Below are 16,204 nucleotides of genomic sequence, written 5' to 3'. Positions count from 1 at the left end.
CAAGGAGATCAGCCCTGGGTGTTCTTTGGAAGGAATGATGCTAAAGCTGAAACTCTAGTACTTTGGCCACCTCATGCAAAGAGTTGACTCATTGGAAAAGACTCTGATGCTTGGAGGGATTGGGGGCAGGAGGAGAAGGGGACGACCGAGGATGAGATGGCTGGATGGCATCATGGACTCGATGGAAGTGAGTCTGAGTGAACTCCAGGAGATGGTGATGGACAGGGAGGCCTGGCGTGCTGCTATTCATGGTGTCGCAAAGAGTCAGACACGACTGAGCGACTGAACTGAACTGAATAAATACTCAGAAACTATAAGTTTGGTGACTTAAGAAGCATTACAGATTCATTCTTTTTCTCAGATGTCACCATCATCGGTATATAAAGACTAAATATTGGTGAATCCGTGTACTGTCTCACCTAGTGATCACCATGCAACTCAAGACCTCAGTCCGGAGACCCTGGAGCCCGTCCGCAAACGCTGACTTCTGTGAAATGCTTTGACTTACTACTTCTTCCTGCTTGACGCTTTGTCTGCTATGACTTTGTTTTCCCCCAAGAAAAGTCAACCATACCCAAAGCAGTCAGAATTTAAAAAAAGAAAAAAGGTTTATACTCTAAGAGTGGCTTCACTCGACATCTAATTGTGGTGGTTCAGTCGCTAAGTTGTGTCCAACTCTTTTGCAATGCATGGACTGTCGCCCACCAGGCTCCTCTGTCCATGGGATTTCCCAGGTAAGAAGACTGGAGCTGGTAGCCTTTCATTCTCCAGGGGATCTTTCTGACCCAGGGATTGAACCCACATCTCCAGCACTGGCAGGCGGATTCTTTACCACTGAGCCACCGGAGAAGCCTGACATCCAGTTACATAACCCAAATCCTAGAAGTCACCCTTGACACCTCCTTGTCTATCACTGACCAACTTTAACCCATCACCAAGTTCAACGAATTTTATCTAAATATATCTCAAAGTCATCCATTTACACCCATCTCAAAGATATAACCCTGGTCCTAGTTACCATATTTCTTTCCTAGGCAGTGATAGCCTAGGAACACGTATCCTTGTATCTATTTTGGTCCTCCTGCGGTCTCTTCATCTCCACTTACAATGACCCTTTAAAAACATACATCTGATTATGTCATTGACCCCTCCTTAAAACTCCAATATTCTTAAAGTGGTCTAAAAGGTCAAGCACAGACCGGCTCTTGCTCTCCACCCTGCTCTGAGTTCAAACTCTATGAGCGTTCCCCTCAATTACCAGGGCTGCCGAGGTGGCTCAGGTGGTAAAGAATCTGCCTGCAATGCAGATTTGTCTTCAGTCCCTGGGTCAGGATGATCTCCTGGAGGACATGGCAACCAGCTACAGTACTCTTGCCTGGAAAATCCCATGGCCAGAGGAGCCTGGCAGGGAACAGTCCATGGGGTCACAAAGAGTCAGACAGGACTGAGTGACTCACGCACATTCCCCCAGTCACGTGACTCCCTCACCTTCCCACCGCCACACTCTGCACAGATTAGTCTGTGCCTCCTGACTGCCATTCGGACCTCAGCTTAAGTGTCACTTTCTTAGCGACACTGTTCGTAACCCTCTAACACTCTCATGGAACCGTATTATTTTCCTTTAGAGAACAAATCTCAATTTGTCATTATTCATTCATTAGGGGGATTATTTTACGTAACATATGTCCCTTACACTAGCTCCCAAAGGTCATGGTCGAAGGGACCTTTGGTTTCTTCTCCTCACTGTGTGTATATGCCTGGGTCAGCGAGGATCTAGCACAGAGCAGCAGAGAAGGCGACGGCGCCCCCTCCAGCGCGCTCGCCTGGAGAATCCCATGGACAGAGGAGCCTGGTGGGCTGCAGTCCATGGGGTCACTAAGAGTCGGACACGACTGGGTGACTTCACTTTCACTTTTCACTTTCATGCCTTGGGGAAGGAAATGGCAGCCCACTCCAGTGTTCTTGCCTGGAGAATCCCAGGGATGGGGGAGCCTGGTGGGCTGCCGTCTATGGGGTCGCACAGAGTCGGACACGACTGAAGCGACTTAGCAGCAGCAGCAGCACATAGTAGGGACTCAGGAAATATGAGATGAATAAATAAATGAAGTGATGAGTGAGATTTACCAACAAAACTTAACCCGAGTAGAAAATCTCAAAGATAACCTTTTGTGTCTTCTTTAATAAGATCAAAATGACCAGGAGAAAATATATACCCACACAACTGATGTGTCTGTGCCTAGAGAATAAGAAAGTTAGATAACAAAATTCTGTCTTCTCATTCCCATTTTCCTCTTCCCTTCCCTTAATCTGAAGCTAAAGCTACTGCTTCGTCTCTGCCGTAGGGACATGCCGTGCGTCCCTAAGGTTCCAGAACTAGAAAGCAGCATGCAGCGTGCACGTGCACGCTAAGCCGCTTGACTCAGCCGGGTGTGACTCTCTGCAACCCTACGGACCGCAGCCCACCAGGCTCCTCTGTCCGTGGGATTCTCTGGGAGAGAATTCTGGAGTGGGTAGCCACTTCCTTCTCCAGGGAATCTCCTGCCCCACAGATCAAACCCATGTTTCCTGTGGCTCCTGCACTACAGGCAGGTTCTTCACCAATGAGCCACTGGGGTAGCCCAGATGCAGTGTAGCCAGGACCAACAGTGTTCTGACTGCAAATACAGAATTCTTTATAATACAGAAATTACTGAATTTTGTTAAATTTTTATTTAGCTATTTCCTGAATCCCTACTATGTGCTCAAAATTAGGTATACAGTAAGGGGAAGAAAAAAAAGCAATCTGTGACCCTAAAGGTTGGGACCTAGTGTAAGGGACATACGTTAAAATAAAATAATTTCACTAATGAATGAATAATGACAAATTGAATTGTGTGTTTGTAGGAGAATGTCAAGGACATTTGATGACACGTACTACATTTCAAACTTATGTGTGATATAAAAAGCAATGGGGTAAAATTATTGAAGGTTAGAAATTCACATTTTTTTTTAAAGTATGAGAGGAGCAACTTTCAGCTGACGAAACATTTTTGTTTGCAATATTTTGCAAAGCTGTGTTAAAGGAACTTCAAGGCTATGTGGTCCTTTGAAAGCACTCACAGTGGCAAACAGCCTGATACCAGCCTCTTCTGTCTCTAGTTCCTTCCCTATGAAGGCTGAATCTCAAGTCTCAGATGCTAGTGGCTGCACCTTCAGCTCCCTCAGGTCCTTGCCAATCCAAAAAATTAACCCTGCCAGGGGCCAATTCTGGATTGAAAAACCATTTGGTCTTTAACTCCACCCCTGGGGTTTACTACTGATTAAGAAAATCAGAGTCCTGCTATACAGCACCCTAAACAAATTTATGGGATCTCCAACATTATCTCTTAACGTTATTTCCATAGATTCCTTGCAAAGTTCCCCTTCGGTCACTCAGAGCTGTGACTGCCCCAAACATCTGTCACTGGTCTTACGCTCTTTCACTCTGACCCCCGTGCTCATCCTTCTTTCACCTCATCCTGTCTCAGAGAGGAGAGACCCATGAGCAAACATTCTGAACCTTCCTGCCGCCTCCCTCCGGAAGAATCCACGGCTCTGAGCCCCTCTCGGCTTCCAGGCCACCACTGTCCTCTAGCTTCCTGCTACTGCCAACTTGTTCTGTTAGCATCTCTCTCTACACAACCACCCATCCATCCACCCCCACATAGAGCCCAGGATTCTGTCCTTGGTTCACTCTGTCATGTAATCTACACTTTCTCCTTAGGGAAATTTACCCATCCTTCAAGCTTCAGCTGAACATTTTAAAAGCCACGCCTCCAGGTTCAAATTTTCCCTGGACTCTGACCCACAGTTCCAGCCTCTTCTAGGCATGCCCCCTTGGATGTCTCAGACTTCATTTATTGAGCGTTGCCTTCCTTATCTCTCCCACTGCAGCTTACTCTTCTTTACGAATTCCCCAACTCAGTTCCAATCGAGAAATCCGTCACTGCTGCTAGACCACTCTCCTATAGCCCCACTCCCAGTATTATCAACTCTACTTCAGAAACGTCTGTCCAGCTTCTGTTCTTTTCCATAGTTGAGACCCTTCTCAATCTGGCCTATATTACCATAACAGTTTTCCGTAAGTCTCTGTCTGCATACGTCCTTTTTTCTAAACATTGCCACTTGACTATATCCTTGATCGGATAACCTGTATATTAAAAAAAGCAAACAATCCCCACCTTTGGTTTCCAACTCCATAGACAATAAAATCTAAGTTACTTAACAAAGGCAGAACCACGCTTCAGTCTAGCACCTCAGCTTTTCATCTTATCCTACTCCATACACACCCAATATTCTAAGCACGAGACACTTCTTACCACTCAGACCTTCCAATTTCCATAAAATTGTGGACGCTGTCACCTCGACTCTCCTACTCTGCCAAGTTATCTCCTACTCATAATTCCAGATCTAGCGCAGACTTCAGGTTTTAAAGAGAAATTGTTGCCGGTAAATCAATGTGAAGTGTCCCGTGGACGCCGAAAGGGGCTTCTTTAATTACAGCAGGAATCATGATGTGGGCTTCCCTGCAGCTCAGCTGGAGAAGAATCTGCCTGCAATGCAGGAGACCCGGGCTCCATCCCTGGGTCGGGAGGAGCCACTGGAGAAGGAAATGGCAAACCACTCTCGTACCCGTGCCTGGGAAATCCCACAGACAGAGGAGCCTGGCGGGCTACAGTCCATGGAGGAGACGGCAATCCACTCCAGTGTTGACTGGACAATTTCATGGACAGAGGAACCTGGCGGGGGTTCGCAAAGAGTCAGACACAACTGAGTGACTGAACTGAACTGAATACATAGCAGCAGGAGCTGAAAGACGTATCTCAATAGATACTAGGCCAGGAAGGGTTTTCTTTATCGCATACCAATTCCATAAGACATAATTATTGACTCTGTTTCTTCTTTTAGCTACTTTAGGCAAGTTTTCAAATTCAAGGTATTTTTAGCAACTATCATTTTTTCATATTTTTAATATGAAGCTAATAATGAAAAATGCTAAAAAGGTACCTTGGTAAAGGTGTGAATTCACTGATTATCCCCTCTGCTCCAAGTGTGATTCCCTGCACAATAAATGTACTTCCCATTCCTTTCCAAAGGGCCCTTGGTCCCTAAAATGAACAGAACTTATTATTATTTCTGCTAATGCCTAAAAAGGAAATACAAAAGTTCTTAATAAAACTTGACATTAAATGTTTTCTGCTATTTTCCAGTAAGACATTATTCTAAGAACATTTTAGTAGAGAATGACAAGTAAATTACCTCCTTTCTTTAATATTTGTTGGGTGGCCTACATTTAGGCCAAGACAAACACTCCAAATTAATTATCTCTAATATGGATTAAATACCCTTAATATTTAATTAATTTTGGCAAAGATGTGAAGTTACTGATTATTCAGTGATATCAAAAGATATCATTACCCAGTTAAGTTAGTTTTAGCATAAGAGTTATAATATCTTCAGTAACTAAATTAAAAGGAATTATTGTTGGTTTAACTGTTACTAAGGCCAAATGGTACATTATAAATAGCTTTACTAGAATAGACAGCTTTCTCACCTGGGTTTTGTTGAAGCTGTACATAATATTGATGACTGTAAATGGGGTGAGATGGTAGTGCCGAGCATGGTAGTTAACCTGAGAAAAAGATATTTATGATTATTTTCTATTATTGTTTTGTCAAGAGATAAGAGCATCAAAGATACACAGTGGAGTCACAGCATAAACAAAAGCTCAATTGTAAAGTCAGCATGGATCCTGCAGAAGCAAAGCTACTTTAGAAATCGCTCTAAATAACTTAAAAGTGAAGAACATGTGGTCACACACACAGCCCTGAGGGACCAACGTGTAACATATCCGGGCTTCCCTCACAGCTCAGCTGGTGAAGAGGCTGCCTGCAATAAACTATATAATGAAGAAGGCTTTGCTGTCTGATATTTATGTTTCCTTAAATATCAGCATGAAATTCACTGTGGCAGAATGCTCGTGCCATTTAACACACAGGAACCACAAAGAACTCTGGGAACAGACTTCTGTCTTCCACAGCAAGCAGTAACAAGCTATGAACAACTGGGAAATTATGAAATCAGTATAGGGGATCAGAACTAATGTTCATTAGGTGACATAATAAAGGAGTATCAGAATGCATCACACACTCTGAAAGTACTACTTTATAAAACATTTTTAAACATCACTCATGTATGTATACACTGGCTTACAATGCAATATTGTCACAATGAAAAAAATGTGTCTAAAATTCACTCTTCTGGGGCATATATTGGAGAAGGCAGTGGCACCCCACTCCAGCACCCTTGCCTGGAAAATCCCATGGATGGAGGAGCCCGGTAGGCTGCAGTCTATGCTAAGGGTCGGACACGACTGGGCGACTTCCCTTTCACTTTTCACTTTCATACATTGGAGAAGGCGATGGCAACCCACTCCAGTACTCTTGCCTGGAGAATCCCAGGGACGGGGAGCCTGGTGGGCTGCTGTCTATGGGGTTGCACAGAGTCGGACACGACTGAAGCAACTTAGCAGCAGCAGGGCATATGCACTATTCCTACTATTTAAATACTGAATTCTCTCTATATGCTTACATTTCGGTGCTAAACATATAAACTTATTTTTTAAAAAAAACTAATTTATCTTTTCTAACTCAATTTTCAAAGATGACGTTATACTATAGGTGCTTTTGCCAGTGTGGCCCACTAGCCCTCAAAAGCTCATTATCCTTTCAGGGGATAGACGTGTTCAAAATTATTTTCTTGATACTAAGGCATCATTTCCTTTGTTGTTGTGTTGACATTTCCAATAATAGTGCAAAAGCAACAGTGGGAAAAACTGCTAACTCTGGCATAACTGAAGGCAGCGGCACCAAACGGTATTTTCGTGCTTATTGAATTCTTCATCTGACTCACGTGTGAAGAGGCAAAGCCACTTTCCCTAAAAGACGTCCTTGGTGAAGCAGTGACTTTTATAGAATCTTGACTCCTGAGTACATATCATCTTTCTAATTTAATATTTTGTGTATTGCATAATGAATATGCTGTCATAAGAAAAAGAACTTGTCTGATGGAGCTGTAAGTCTGAAAATAGTCACTTTTTTCCATGGAATACCATTTTTTTTTCCTGGAAAAACTAAGAAGACTATAGTTACTTGGGACAAACATATTTTTAAAACTAAACAAAGTGGCTCATTGATTAGAGAACAAGATTATTAGTTGCCAATGATAAATTTGAGCCTATGAGCAAAAATTAGAAATCTGGAAACCCTATATCCACTATCATGAACCTACCAAAACTCAAAATACTTTTCTGGTGAGATTTATAGTGATTGTGATGATGGTGGTATTTTAATACAGTAAAAGCAAATGTCATAACATTTAGAAGATTATATAATCAGTAAATCAATATTTTTCAATTAATCAATGCATGATATAACAGAATCACACATGATGAGTAAAAAGAAACCCATTCGACATGAAGGACAGATCAATAGGTTTTAATGTAAAAGAGTATAAAAAAATTTGATCTGTGTGGTTTCAGATTTCACACCGCAAATAACTTTATCTGCCAATTATCTAAACTCCCATTTTTAAATACGTATGTATATAAGGCTAGGCTTTCTTGTTTCTTTCAAAAACCATGTGTTGCAACAGACTGCAGCAACAGATGTGACAATCTGGCTGGCTTCCATTATGCCAGGCATTAAAGGTATTTTCAAAAACGTTATAGTGATTTTTCATAAAAATGTTCTTTATGCTAATACCTCATCAATTTATTGTTTTTTTAATGAATTAAACATATATATATATATATATATAAATTTTTCCAGTTTGGGGTTCTAAAATGGCAAATATTGGTAGATTTAACCCATAAATTCGAGAGTTGGACTGTGAACAAACTGAGTGCCAAAGAATTGATGCTTTTGAACTGTGGTGTTGGAGAAGACTCTTTAGAGTCCCTTGGACAGCAAGGAGATCCAACCAGCCCATCCTAAAGGAGATCAGTCCTGGGTGTTCATTGGAAGGACTGATGCTGAAGCTGAAGCTCCAATACTTTGGCCAGCTGATGCAAAGAACCAACTCACTGGAAAAGACCCTGATGCTGGGAAAGATTGAGGGAAGGAGGAGAAGGGGACGACAGAGGATGAGATGGTTGGGTGGCACCACCGACTCGATGGACAGGGGGCTAAGCGAGTCTCCAGGAGCTGGTGAGGGACAGGGGGGCCTGGCGTGCTGCAGCCCACGGGGTCACAAGGGTCGGGCACGACTGCGCGACCGGCCTGAACCGACCTGAACTGAACCTACATGAACAATCGTTCTCTGGGGATCTCAACAAATTTTAAGACTTAGCTTTCAAATACCAAAAAGTTTGAGAACTGATATATTATACATTTTGGTATACATTACACGGAATAATGGTTACATGGTCTCAGCCATTTACCTGAGGCCTATACATCAAATCAGGGTTAGGGTCACTGCTTAGAAAACCACAGAAAGCACGCTTACCTGACACTGGCGGCGCAGAACGATGCAGGGATGGGCCAGCACGTTTTCTGTGAAAAGACTACAGAAGGGCGGCCCATCTTTACAACACATGCGATTTATGCTTAAAGAACCATGTACTACTTAAGTGATGCATTATTCTTAAAAGTAAAAAACCAGAGTTTTCAAATGTTTAGACGTGTTTACAAATCATTGTAACAATAACAAGATTCAATATGAAAAAAAACTAAAGTCAGATTTGCAAACTGCTAAGCAAAGAAACAACATATAATATTAATATGTACAGTATAAAGATGAAATTATCGATACACTTGTAGGCCTGATATGGAAAACTTACTTCCTAGACAATTTAAATGCCCCTTCCCCTTTCTTTCAGAGGATGTGCTGTGAACAAAGTTCTTATCAGAAGAGCCATCCATCCTATAAATTTTGGTGTGGATGTACTTTGCACTTAAGTTGTAGGGATTTTAATGCACATATTAGGTGAAACCTAGATGCTATGCTCTTTTTTCCTCTCTAACATCAACTCTTTATCACATCAACACTAGTTGAATCAAATATCACAAAATAAATACTAAAGACATCTCAAAAACTATATTTACACAATATTTTACAACATATGGAAATGTTGATTCTACAGATGCTATGCTGCTAAATATCTTGTCATAATTCTGATGTTGAGGAAAAAAGTTCAATGCAAAATTACTTGTTTTCGGAGGGGGAGATAAAATTACATTTTATTTTTTGGACAGACACATGAAAAGTTCTTACAATATTCCTTTAAATTATTTTGTGTTTAGAAAACTGAATGAATTTTCACTATCCTTATGGGGGAAAATTATAGGTCTTAAATATTTTTTTCTGCACATCACTTTTTAATATTTAGCTACTTCTCCAAAAATCAATCTAAAGGAAGTAATACAAATTATTTAACATTATAAATTAAAGAAAAAAACTTTAAATAAAATTTGAATTAAAAATCTTTAGACAAAACATTACCTTGCAAGTCCAATACCAAATCCAGCAAATCTATTCAACTGCTCTAAAATAGAAGGAATAAGATTACTCATAACCATTATTTAGGTTTACCATAAAAAAGAACAAAAAATATCTTTTTACTAACATGACATTCATTTAAACTCCATGTCCCCAAATCAAATTTTGACAGGGGCCAGAAAGGTCATTTGAATGAGTGAAGAGCTCCACTGGGGCTTGTGGCAAGTTACAAGGGGCAGACTCCCTAACTGCTTTTCAGATCCAACCCATTGTTGTCACATGGAACTCTGAGTTCAGGGTTTCAAAGCTGTGATTTTTCTAAACAGATATTCTCATTTTTATATAGTATCTTCCAATTTTAAAATGCTGGCAACTATTTTAAAAAGGATTAAAATTTCATGTAGACCAAATCCAACATGTTTGTAGGTAAATGCCAAGAGCTACTAGTTTTCAACTTCCAACTAATTTTTTTTTCTAGTGAGGACTCTGACTGATAACTTTCATCAACCATACCTCCTGTATTGTAATCAGTCATTCACTGTGACTGGTGGAAAGTATCTGTGTTACACCAACAGTTGCAAGCAAAACATCCCATGAATATAATTAAGTTGAAAGAGCACTTAGGGTAGCTGAAATGGGGAAAAGAGGCTCTCTTCTCAAGTTTTAAAGACTTTGATGTGTTGTTCTTTAGTTGCTAAGTCGTGTCCCACTCTCTTGTGACCCCGATGACTGTAGCCCACCAGGCTCCTCTGTCCATGGGATTTTCCAGGCAATACTGGAGTGGGTTGCCATTTTCCTCCAGAATAGTTTGATAGTAGCTGCTTAATTCCTGGAGAAGGATATGGCAACCTACTCCAGTACTCTCGCCTGAAAAGTCCCAGGGACAGAGGCCACTTGACACCCTGTAGCCCATGGGTTGCAAAGAGTCGGACTTGACTGAGTGACTGAACACGCAGCTAAATCAGGTCTCTGTGATACACTACTGCGCACATATGTGCTGCTGCTCATGGCACAGTTAGAGTCTGATCAGGAGGGTTTACAGCTGGGTTTACAGTCAAAAGAGAAAATAAATTTTTCCCTAACTGAAAAACTTAAAATCATAAAGATGAAATATCAAACCCCAAGAGACTAGACATTAAATTTCAGCTAAAATATTCACAAGGGATTTTTCTCCCATTCTGTTTTCACTCCCCTCTTCTCCAATCCCTCCCTCTCATCTCTGCTCTTTCTAATGAAGTGATGCCCTCACTATTCCCTGAGAGGCAGAACAAGACCATGTAAACAATCTCTGGGGAAACCACCATTGCCTTGAAAAATGTACAAGGGCAGAGGCTTCTTTTGCCCAATTAAGATACTTTCCTCCTTTCATCTTTTCCCTTTGTGTTTGTACAGGTCATCCAACAAACGAACAAAAAAATACCACTGACATTCTCTGGAAGGTGTCAGGAAGGCTTACTAGTATTAACTAAGTCTCCCAGGCTTCTATCCTCTTTGCAGAGTTTTTCATCAGCTTCTTAACTGCTGCAAAACACTCCATACAAAACCCTGGATATTAAGATCTCATTATAACCATCAGCGCATAAATTATGAAAAGATAAAACGTCAGCTTTACTGCCTGAGAAGGTAACTGTGAGGCAATCACATGCATTCTGAATAATTTATAACTTTCCAGTACTCCTTCTGAGACCTATGGGAAAAAAACAGAACTAGACAGAGTAAAAACCTAACTGTACACATAACACTGAGTAAGTCACTGATCCTCCATCCATCCTCACTGGATGACGGTACGATCTGTTCCTCCCCGTAACCCAAATAAATGTTACTGTACTTCCTAGTCGAAGAAACGGGGCTAAAATGTATGTCTACAATGTACATCATACTTAAGGATGTGATCTATTATTCTAACACTTTTAGACGGGAACATGCAGCAGCCATTATCTCCATTTTATGACTCCAGACGATGTTGAAAATATCTACATCACATAGGGTTGCAATTAAAACATCTGTCTTCTGACAAGGAGGCCTGGCGTGCTGCAGTCTATGGGGTCGCAGACTCTGACACGACTGAGTGACTGAACTGAACCGATCTTCTGACATTGCACAGAATAATTATGTCTTGATTCCAAATTCTTATCTTGAAAATGTCTTCAGTGTTTTTCATTCTTTAGTGGAGTTTTTAAGTAAAAAAAAAAAAGAGAGGAGGTGGGAAAACATAGTAGTGGTTTGGGATCTAGAACACAAACACAACTCCTATGATTACATGGAAAAAAGACCGACTTTTAGCCTACTGTGTGGTCCACACTGTTTCAGGCATTACTGACACCTCATTCTGTTTGTAGGGTTTTTTTTTTTTTTAACAAAACCCTGAATTATTCTTCTATACACCTTAAAGATGAGGACAGTAAGAGAACACAAAGATAAGAAAGTCTCAGCTTTTAAGAGTGGTAGAGAAAGCTCTGAGCCCAAGACTGCCTATGGTCTCGGAGAAAGTTCTTTGCACAGCGCAAAGCCACCACTGATCAATGGAATGAAGGTGATACAGCGGACGGTCAATCAGCTATTTCTCATGTGAGTCCTCATAAACAGCAAACCAGTCTCCTTTGTGGATTCAGGGCATGCGAGGTAGCATCCCGAAACCTTCCGTGATCGCTGCCACGCCAAGGCTACGGCAAGCCTCTCCAGAAACCACTGGAGTAGGGAGAGGGCGGAGGCCTGCTCCGGGGGCAGAGGGCGAAAGGAGCGCCAAGGGGCGGCGCGGCGGGTCGCGCCTCCGTGGTCTGCGGGCGCCTGGCCTCCGATCACTCTCCCCGCCCCTCCAGCGCCCGGGGTCCCTCCCTGCGGCTCCGCGCGGACCACCCCGCCAGCCCTCCGAGGCCTCCAGGCCCTCCCCGCCGCCCCGCAGGCCCTCCCCGCCTTCCCTCCGGCGCCCGCCCCTGCACGCCGCCCAGGCCCTCACCGCCGCTGCGCCCCGCGCCGCCGGGGCAGGGCCCCTCCGCCGGGCCCTCGGGCGGCGTGCAGGGGGCGGGCGCGCCGCGGGGCGGGCTCTCCTCGGCCCAGTGCAGGTTGCGGCTCCCCGGGATGTCTGGGGGAGAGGTCACCCAGCGGCTCAGGTCCGACGCGGAGCTGAAGGACCTCGCCGGAAAGGCGCCGCCGAAGCCCGGCTCGTCCCGGGCCCCACCCCGGTAGCCCAAGCCGTCGAACCCGTCCGGGCGCCGCGGATGCATCGCGCACAGGGGCAGGATAAGGCCAGCCCGCCCCGGAGCCCGCCGCCACCCGGGCCACACAGCCTCTCCTCAGCGGCCGCGGCGCCCGGGCAGCCTGACACCCGGAAGTCACGCCGCCAGCCCGGACGTGCAGGGAGCACGTGACCCTACCGCTTCCTGCGGCCGCGGGAGGCGCGGTTGCTAAGGAAACGCGGCGGCACACGGAGCGGCGGCCCGCGGGAAGGATGCCGGGAGGTGGGAGGATGCCGGGAAATGGGAGGAGCTAGGGGTTTGGAGGGAGGCCTCTGATCGGGCGAGAGGAGCCTTCAGCTAGAGGACGCGCGGTTGGGCGTCTCACCCGGAAGTGCCTCGCCGCACACAGGGGCCCGAGGTCTATATTTCTCTCGCGAATGCCCCGCCAGCCACGAAGGCGCTCTTGGAGGTTCCAGTTGCCGGTGTCCAAAGGTCACACCTGGCTTTCCCTCCGGTACTTGGCGCTCCGACTGAAATCTACTGAGATGCCTCGTTCGGCCCAGTGAACCCGAAGTCTGTGGAAGGCTGGAGCAAGCCTTAGAAATGAAGGTCGCGGGAGAAAGCTCCTCGTTCCTGCCCTCCTGGCTCCACCCCAAAATACAAACCGTTCTCCAGGACTTAGGAATTAAGCATCTTCCTTTTCTAAGGCCACAGAACGACTTCGAATAGTTACTGTAGTTTTGTTTTTTTTATTTTGCCTCGTGCTTCTCAAGTCAGGGGCATATTTAAATCCCAAGCGATACTGTTCAAAACCGACACCTAGTTGAAAATTAAGAGGACTTCTAAAAGAGTCATCTACTACCTGTTTTTATTAGCTCCATGGGCTGTTTTGGCAGCATGTGTCTCCTTAGGTCTCAACGAGCCCAGCATGGGTTCTTCCTCGGTCCTTTCTTCCCCCGGCCGCCCAGGATTCTGAGGGCTTTCAGAGAACTCTGACGCACTATTCTCAGTCTTCCACGAGCGAACCTTTCTTTTTTTTTTTTTTTTTCAGAGTAATCATCAGCTTCGTCTTGAGTGGACTGACATTCTTGAGTTGTAATGTGGCTGGGAAAATGTATTCTTTTCCTTAGTAAGTGTATTCAGTATTATTCCAACGCTAGTACCTAATTACTGGATATCTAATATCCAGTTAGTTACTGAACGTAATAAAGATATATCTGTGTTCCTTAAGAATGATGGCTCAAGATTGGGATTGGCTCAGGTCCAAAACTTATTGTTTATTAAAAGGAAGAGAAAAAGTCCTCTCTGTGTGTGTACATATATATACTTGTCATATAAAAACAAGGGCATCTCACAACTTCACATCTATGTCACTGGAGAAAGGATGGCTTATTAAAAGGAGGATAACTGGGTAGCCGCTTGAGAGGAAGAAACAACAGCCTCACCTCACAACCTACTGTTATATGAATTCCAGCTGTAATATATTGCCTTTTTTTTTTTTTTTTAGCTTTTGAAGATTGAATATTGAAAGAATACTTGGTGAATATTTTTCAGATAGTGGATTGGAAAACTTTCTGAAGGTGACAGCAAAGTCAAAAGCAGTGTAGAGAAAGAGTAATCAACTTGACCATACAAAATTTAAATTTCTACATGAGATAAAAAAGTAAAAACACAATAATCAAAATTTAAAGACAAACCACAACCTGGGAAAATGACGCTTGAGCATGGTTTGGACAATGGATTACTTTACTGTAAAAATGAACTCTCAACAGCAAGGGGAAAGCAGTAGAAACATAAGAAAAGTACATGAAGAGACAACTTATTTAATGCAAATGGGCAATAGTTAAATGAACAAGTATCTGTGTAACTGGAGAAAGGCAAATTTGAGTAATAACCATTTTTTCTCTATAAAAATAACAGTGTTTAAAAGGGCAATACACAATATTGTGCAAAGTGAGAAAAAAGTAACTCATTCTTTTCTGGAATGGCATAAAATATAAACCATGTGCGGTGTGTGTGTGTGTGTGTGTGTGTGTGTGTGTGTGTGCACACAGGCTCAATTGTCCAGTTGTGTCCAACTCTTGTGACCCCATGGACTATGCTCACCAGGCTCCTCTGTCCATAGAATTTTCCAGGCAAGAAAACAACTTATGTGTTTTTAAAATGTATTTGGCTGTTCTAAGTCTTATTTTCGGGGTGTGGGATCTTTGATCTTTGTTGAGGCATGCAGGATTTTTAGTTGTGGTATGTAGGAGCTAGTTTCCTGACCTGAGATTGAACCTGGGCCATTTGCATCAGGAGCTTGGAGTCTTAGCCCTTCCACCACCAGGGAAGTCCTAAAATATAACAACTTTTCGATAGAGGGCATTTTGGCTGCTGCTGCTAAGTCGCTTCAGTTGTGCCCGACTCTGTGCGACCCCATAGACGGCAACCCACCAGGCTCCACCATCCCTGGGATTCTCCAGGCAAGAACACTGGAGTGGGTTGCCATTTCCTTCTCCAATGCATGAAAGTGAAAAGTGAAAGTGAAGTCGTTCAGTAGTGTCCAACTCTTCGAGATCCCATGGACTGCAGCCCACCAGGCTCCTCTGCCCATGGGATTTTCCAGGCAAGAGTACTGGAGTGGGGTGCCATTGCCTTCTCCAATTTTGGCAGTATGTATCAAAAATATGTATAAAACTAGTCATAGCTTTGACTCCTAAATCTTAGGAAACAAACATAGGGTGTAAATATTTACTTATGGACATATTCATGATATAATTGCTCACAATAGGAAAAATTGTTAGGATTTCAAATATCAAGTAATTATTACTAATAATTAAAATGGTGCATCCATATGGTTCTGTAATCAAAATATATTTATCAAGCACCTAACTGTACCAGGTACTATTCTAAGCAATGTGGACAGAGTAATGAATAAACAATATGGAGTCCCTACATTGCTGAACTGATATTCTTATTGGGAGGCAAATAACAGGTAAATTTATCATGTCAAATAATGAAGCAAGCATCTATAATGTCAGATAATGACGTGTATTATATTTTAAACTTAAATGATAGAGGCAGAATTTTTAGATTGCCTAGTCAGGGAAGCCAATAATTTGAAATAATCTTTAAACAGACAAAAATGAAGTGAGAGGATAAGCCGTGTGTGACTATCTTGGAGAAAATTTTTCAAAGTAGAGCTAAGTATAAGGTCTGATAACGAACTAGGTAGCCAGTGAGCAAGCATTCACCGAGAGCTGAAGGGAGCACAGGGGCCAAGTTGGACTGGGCCTTGTTGGTGATAGACAAGAACTTAGGTTTTCTAAGAGTAGAGGGGGGGTGAACTTAATGATGTTCTAGAAGGGGAAACATGGCTTCCTTTTGGGGCGAAGGTGAAAGTCTCTTCTACTTGGCAGGACGTTGCAAGCTGCCGAGGTAAGTGATAGCAGTAATTTGATCTAGAGTGATAGTGGTGAAGGAGCTGAGAAGGGCTTGAGGCCGTGTGTGAACAATTACATCAGAGGTAG

At 43.2% G+C, this 16,204-nt stretch overlaps 1 protein-coding gene across 1 annotated transcript in view; it reads right to left on the bottom strand.

The window, feature by feature from the left end:
- Positions 1 to 12,863, bottom strand: part of SLC25A46 (solute carrier family 25 member 46) — a 28,740-nt gene extending 15,877 nt beyond the window's left edge. The window contains exons 1-5 of the mRNA XM_015096234.4: positions 12,473 to 12,863; positions 9,520 to 9,562; positions 8,524 to 8,581; positions 5,573 to 5,650; positions 5,026 to 5,126 (exon numbers count right to left, since the gene is read on the bottom strand). Of these exons, the coding sequence (XP_014951720.2) occupies positions 5,026 to 5,126; positions 5,573 to 5,650; positions 8,524 to 8,581; positions 9,520 to 9,562; positions 12,473 to 12,740 (548 nt within the window). The 5' untranslated portion in view covers positions 12,741 to 12,863. The remainder of the gene's footprint in view (positions 1 to 5,025; positions 5,127 to 5,572; positions 5,651 to 8,523; positions 8,582 to 9,519; positions 9,563 to 12,472) is intronic.
- Between the last annotated feature and the right edge of the window lie 3,341 nt (positions 12,864 to 16,204).

The sequence above is a fragment of the Ovis aries genome, chromosome 5 (genome assembly GCF_016772045.2).
Source record: "Ovis aries strain OAR_USU_Benz2616 breed Rambouillet chromosome 5, ARS-UI_Ramb_v3.0, whole genome shotgun sequence".
Lineage (NCBI taxonomy): Eukaryota > Metazoa > Chordata > Mammalia > Artiodactyla > Bovidae > Ovis > Ovis aries.
This window is presented reverse-complemented; position numbering and strand designations above follow the sequence as displayed.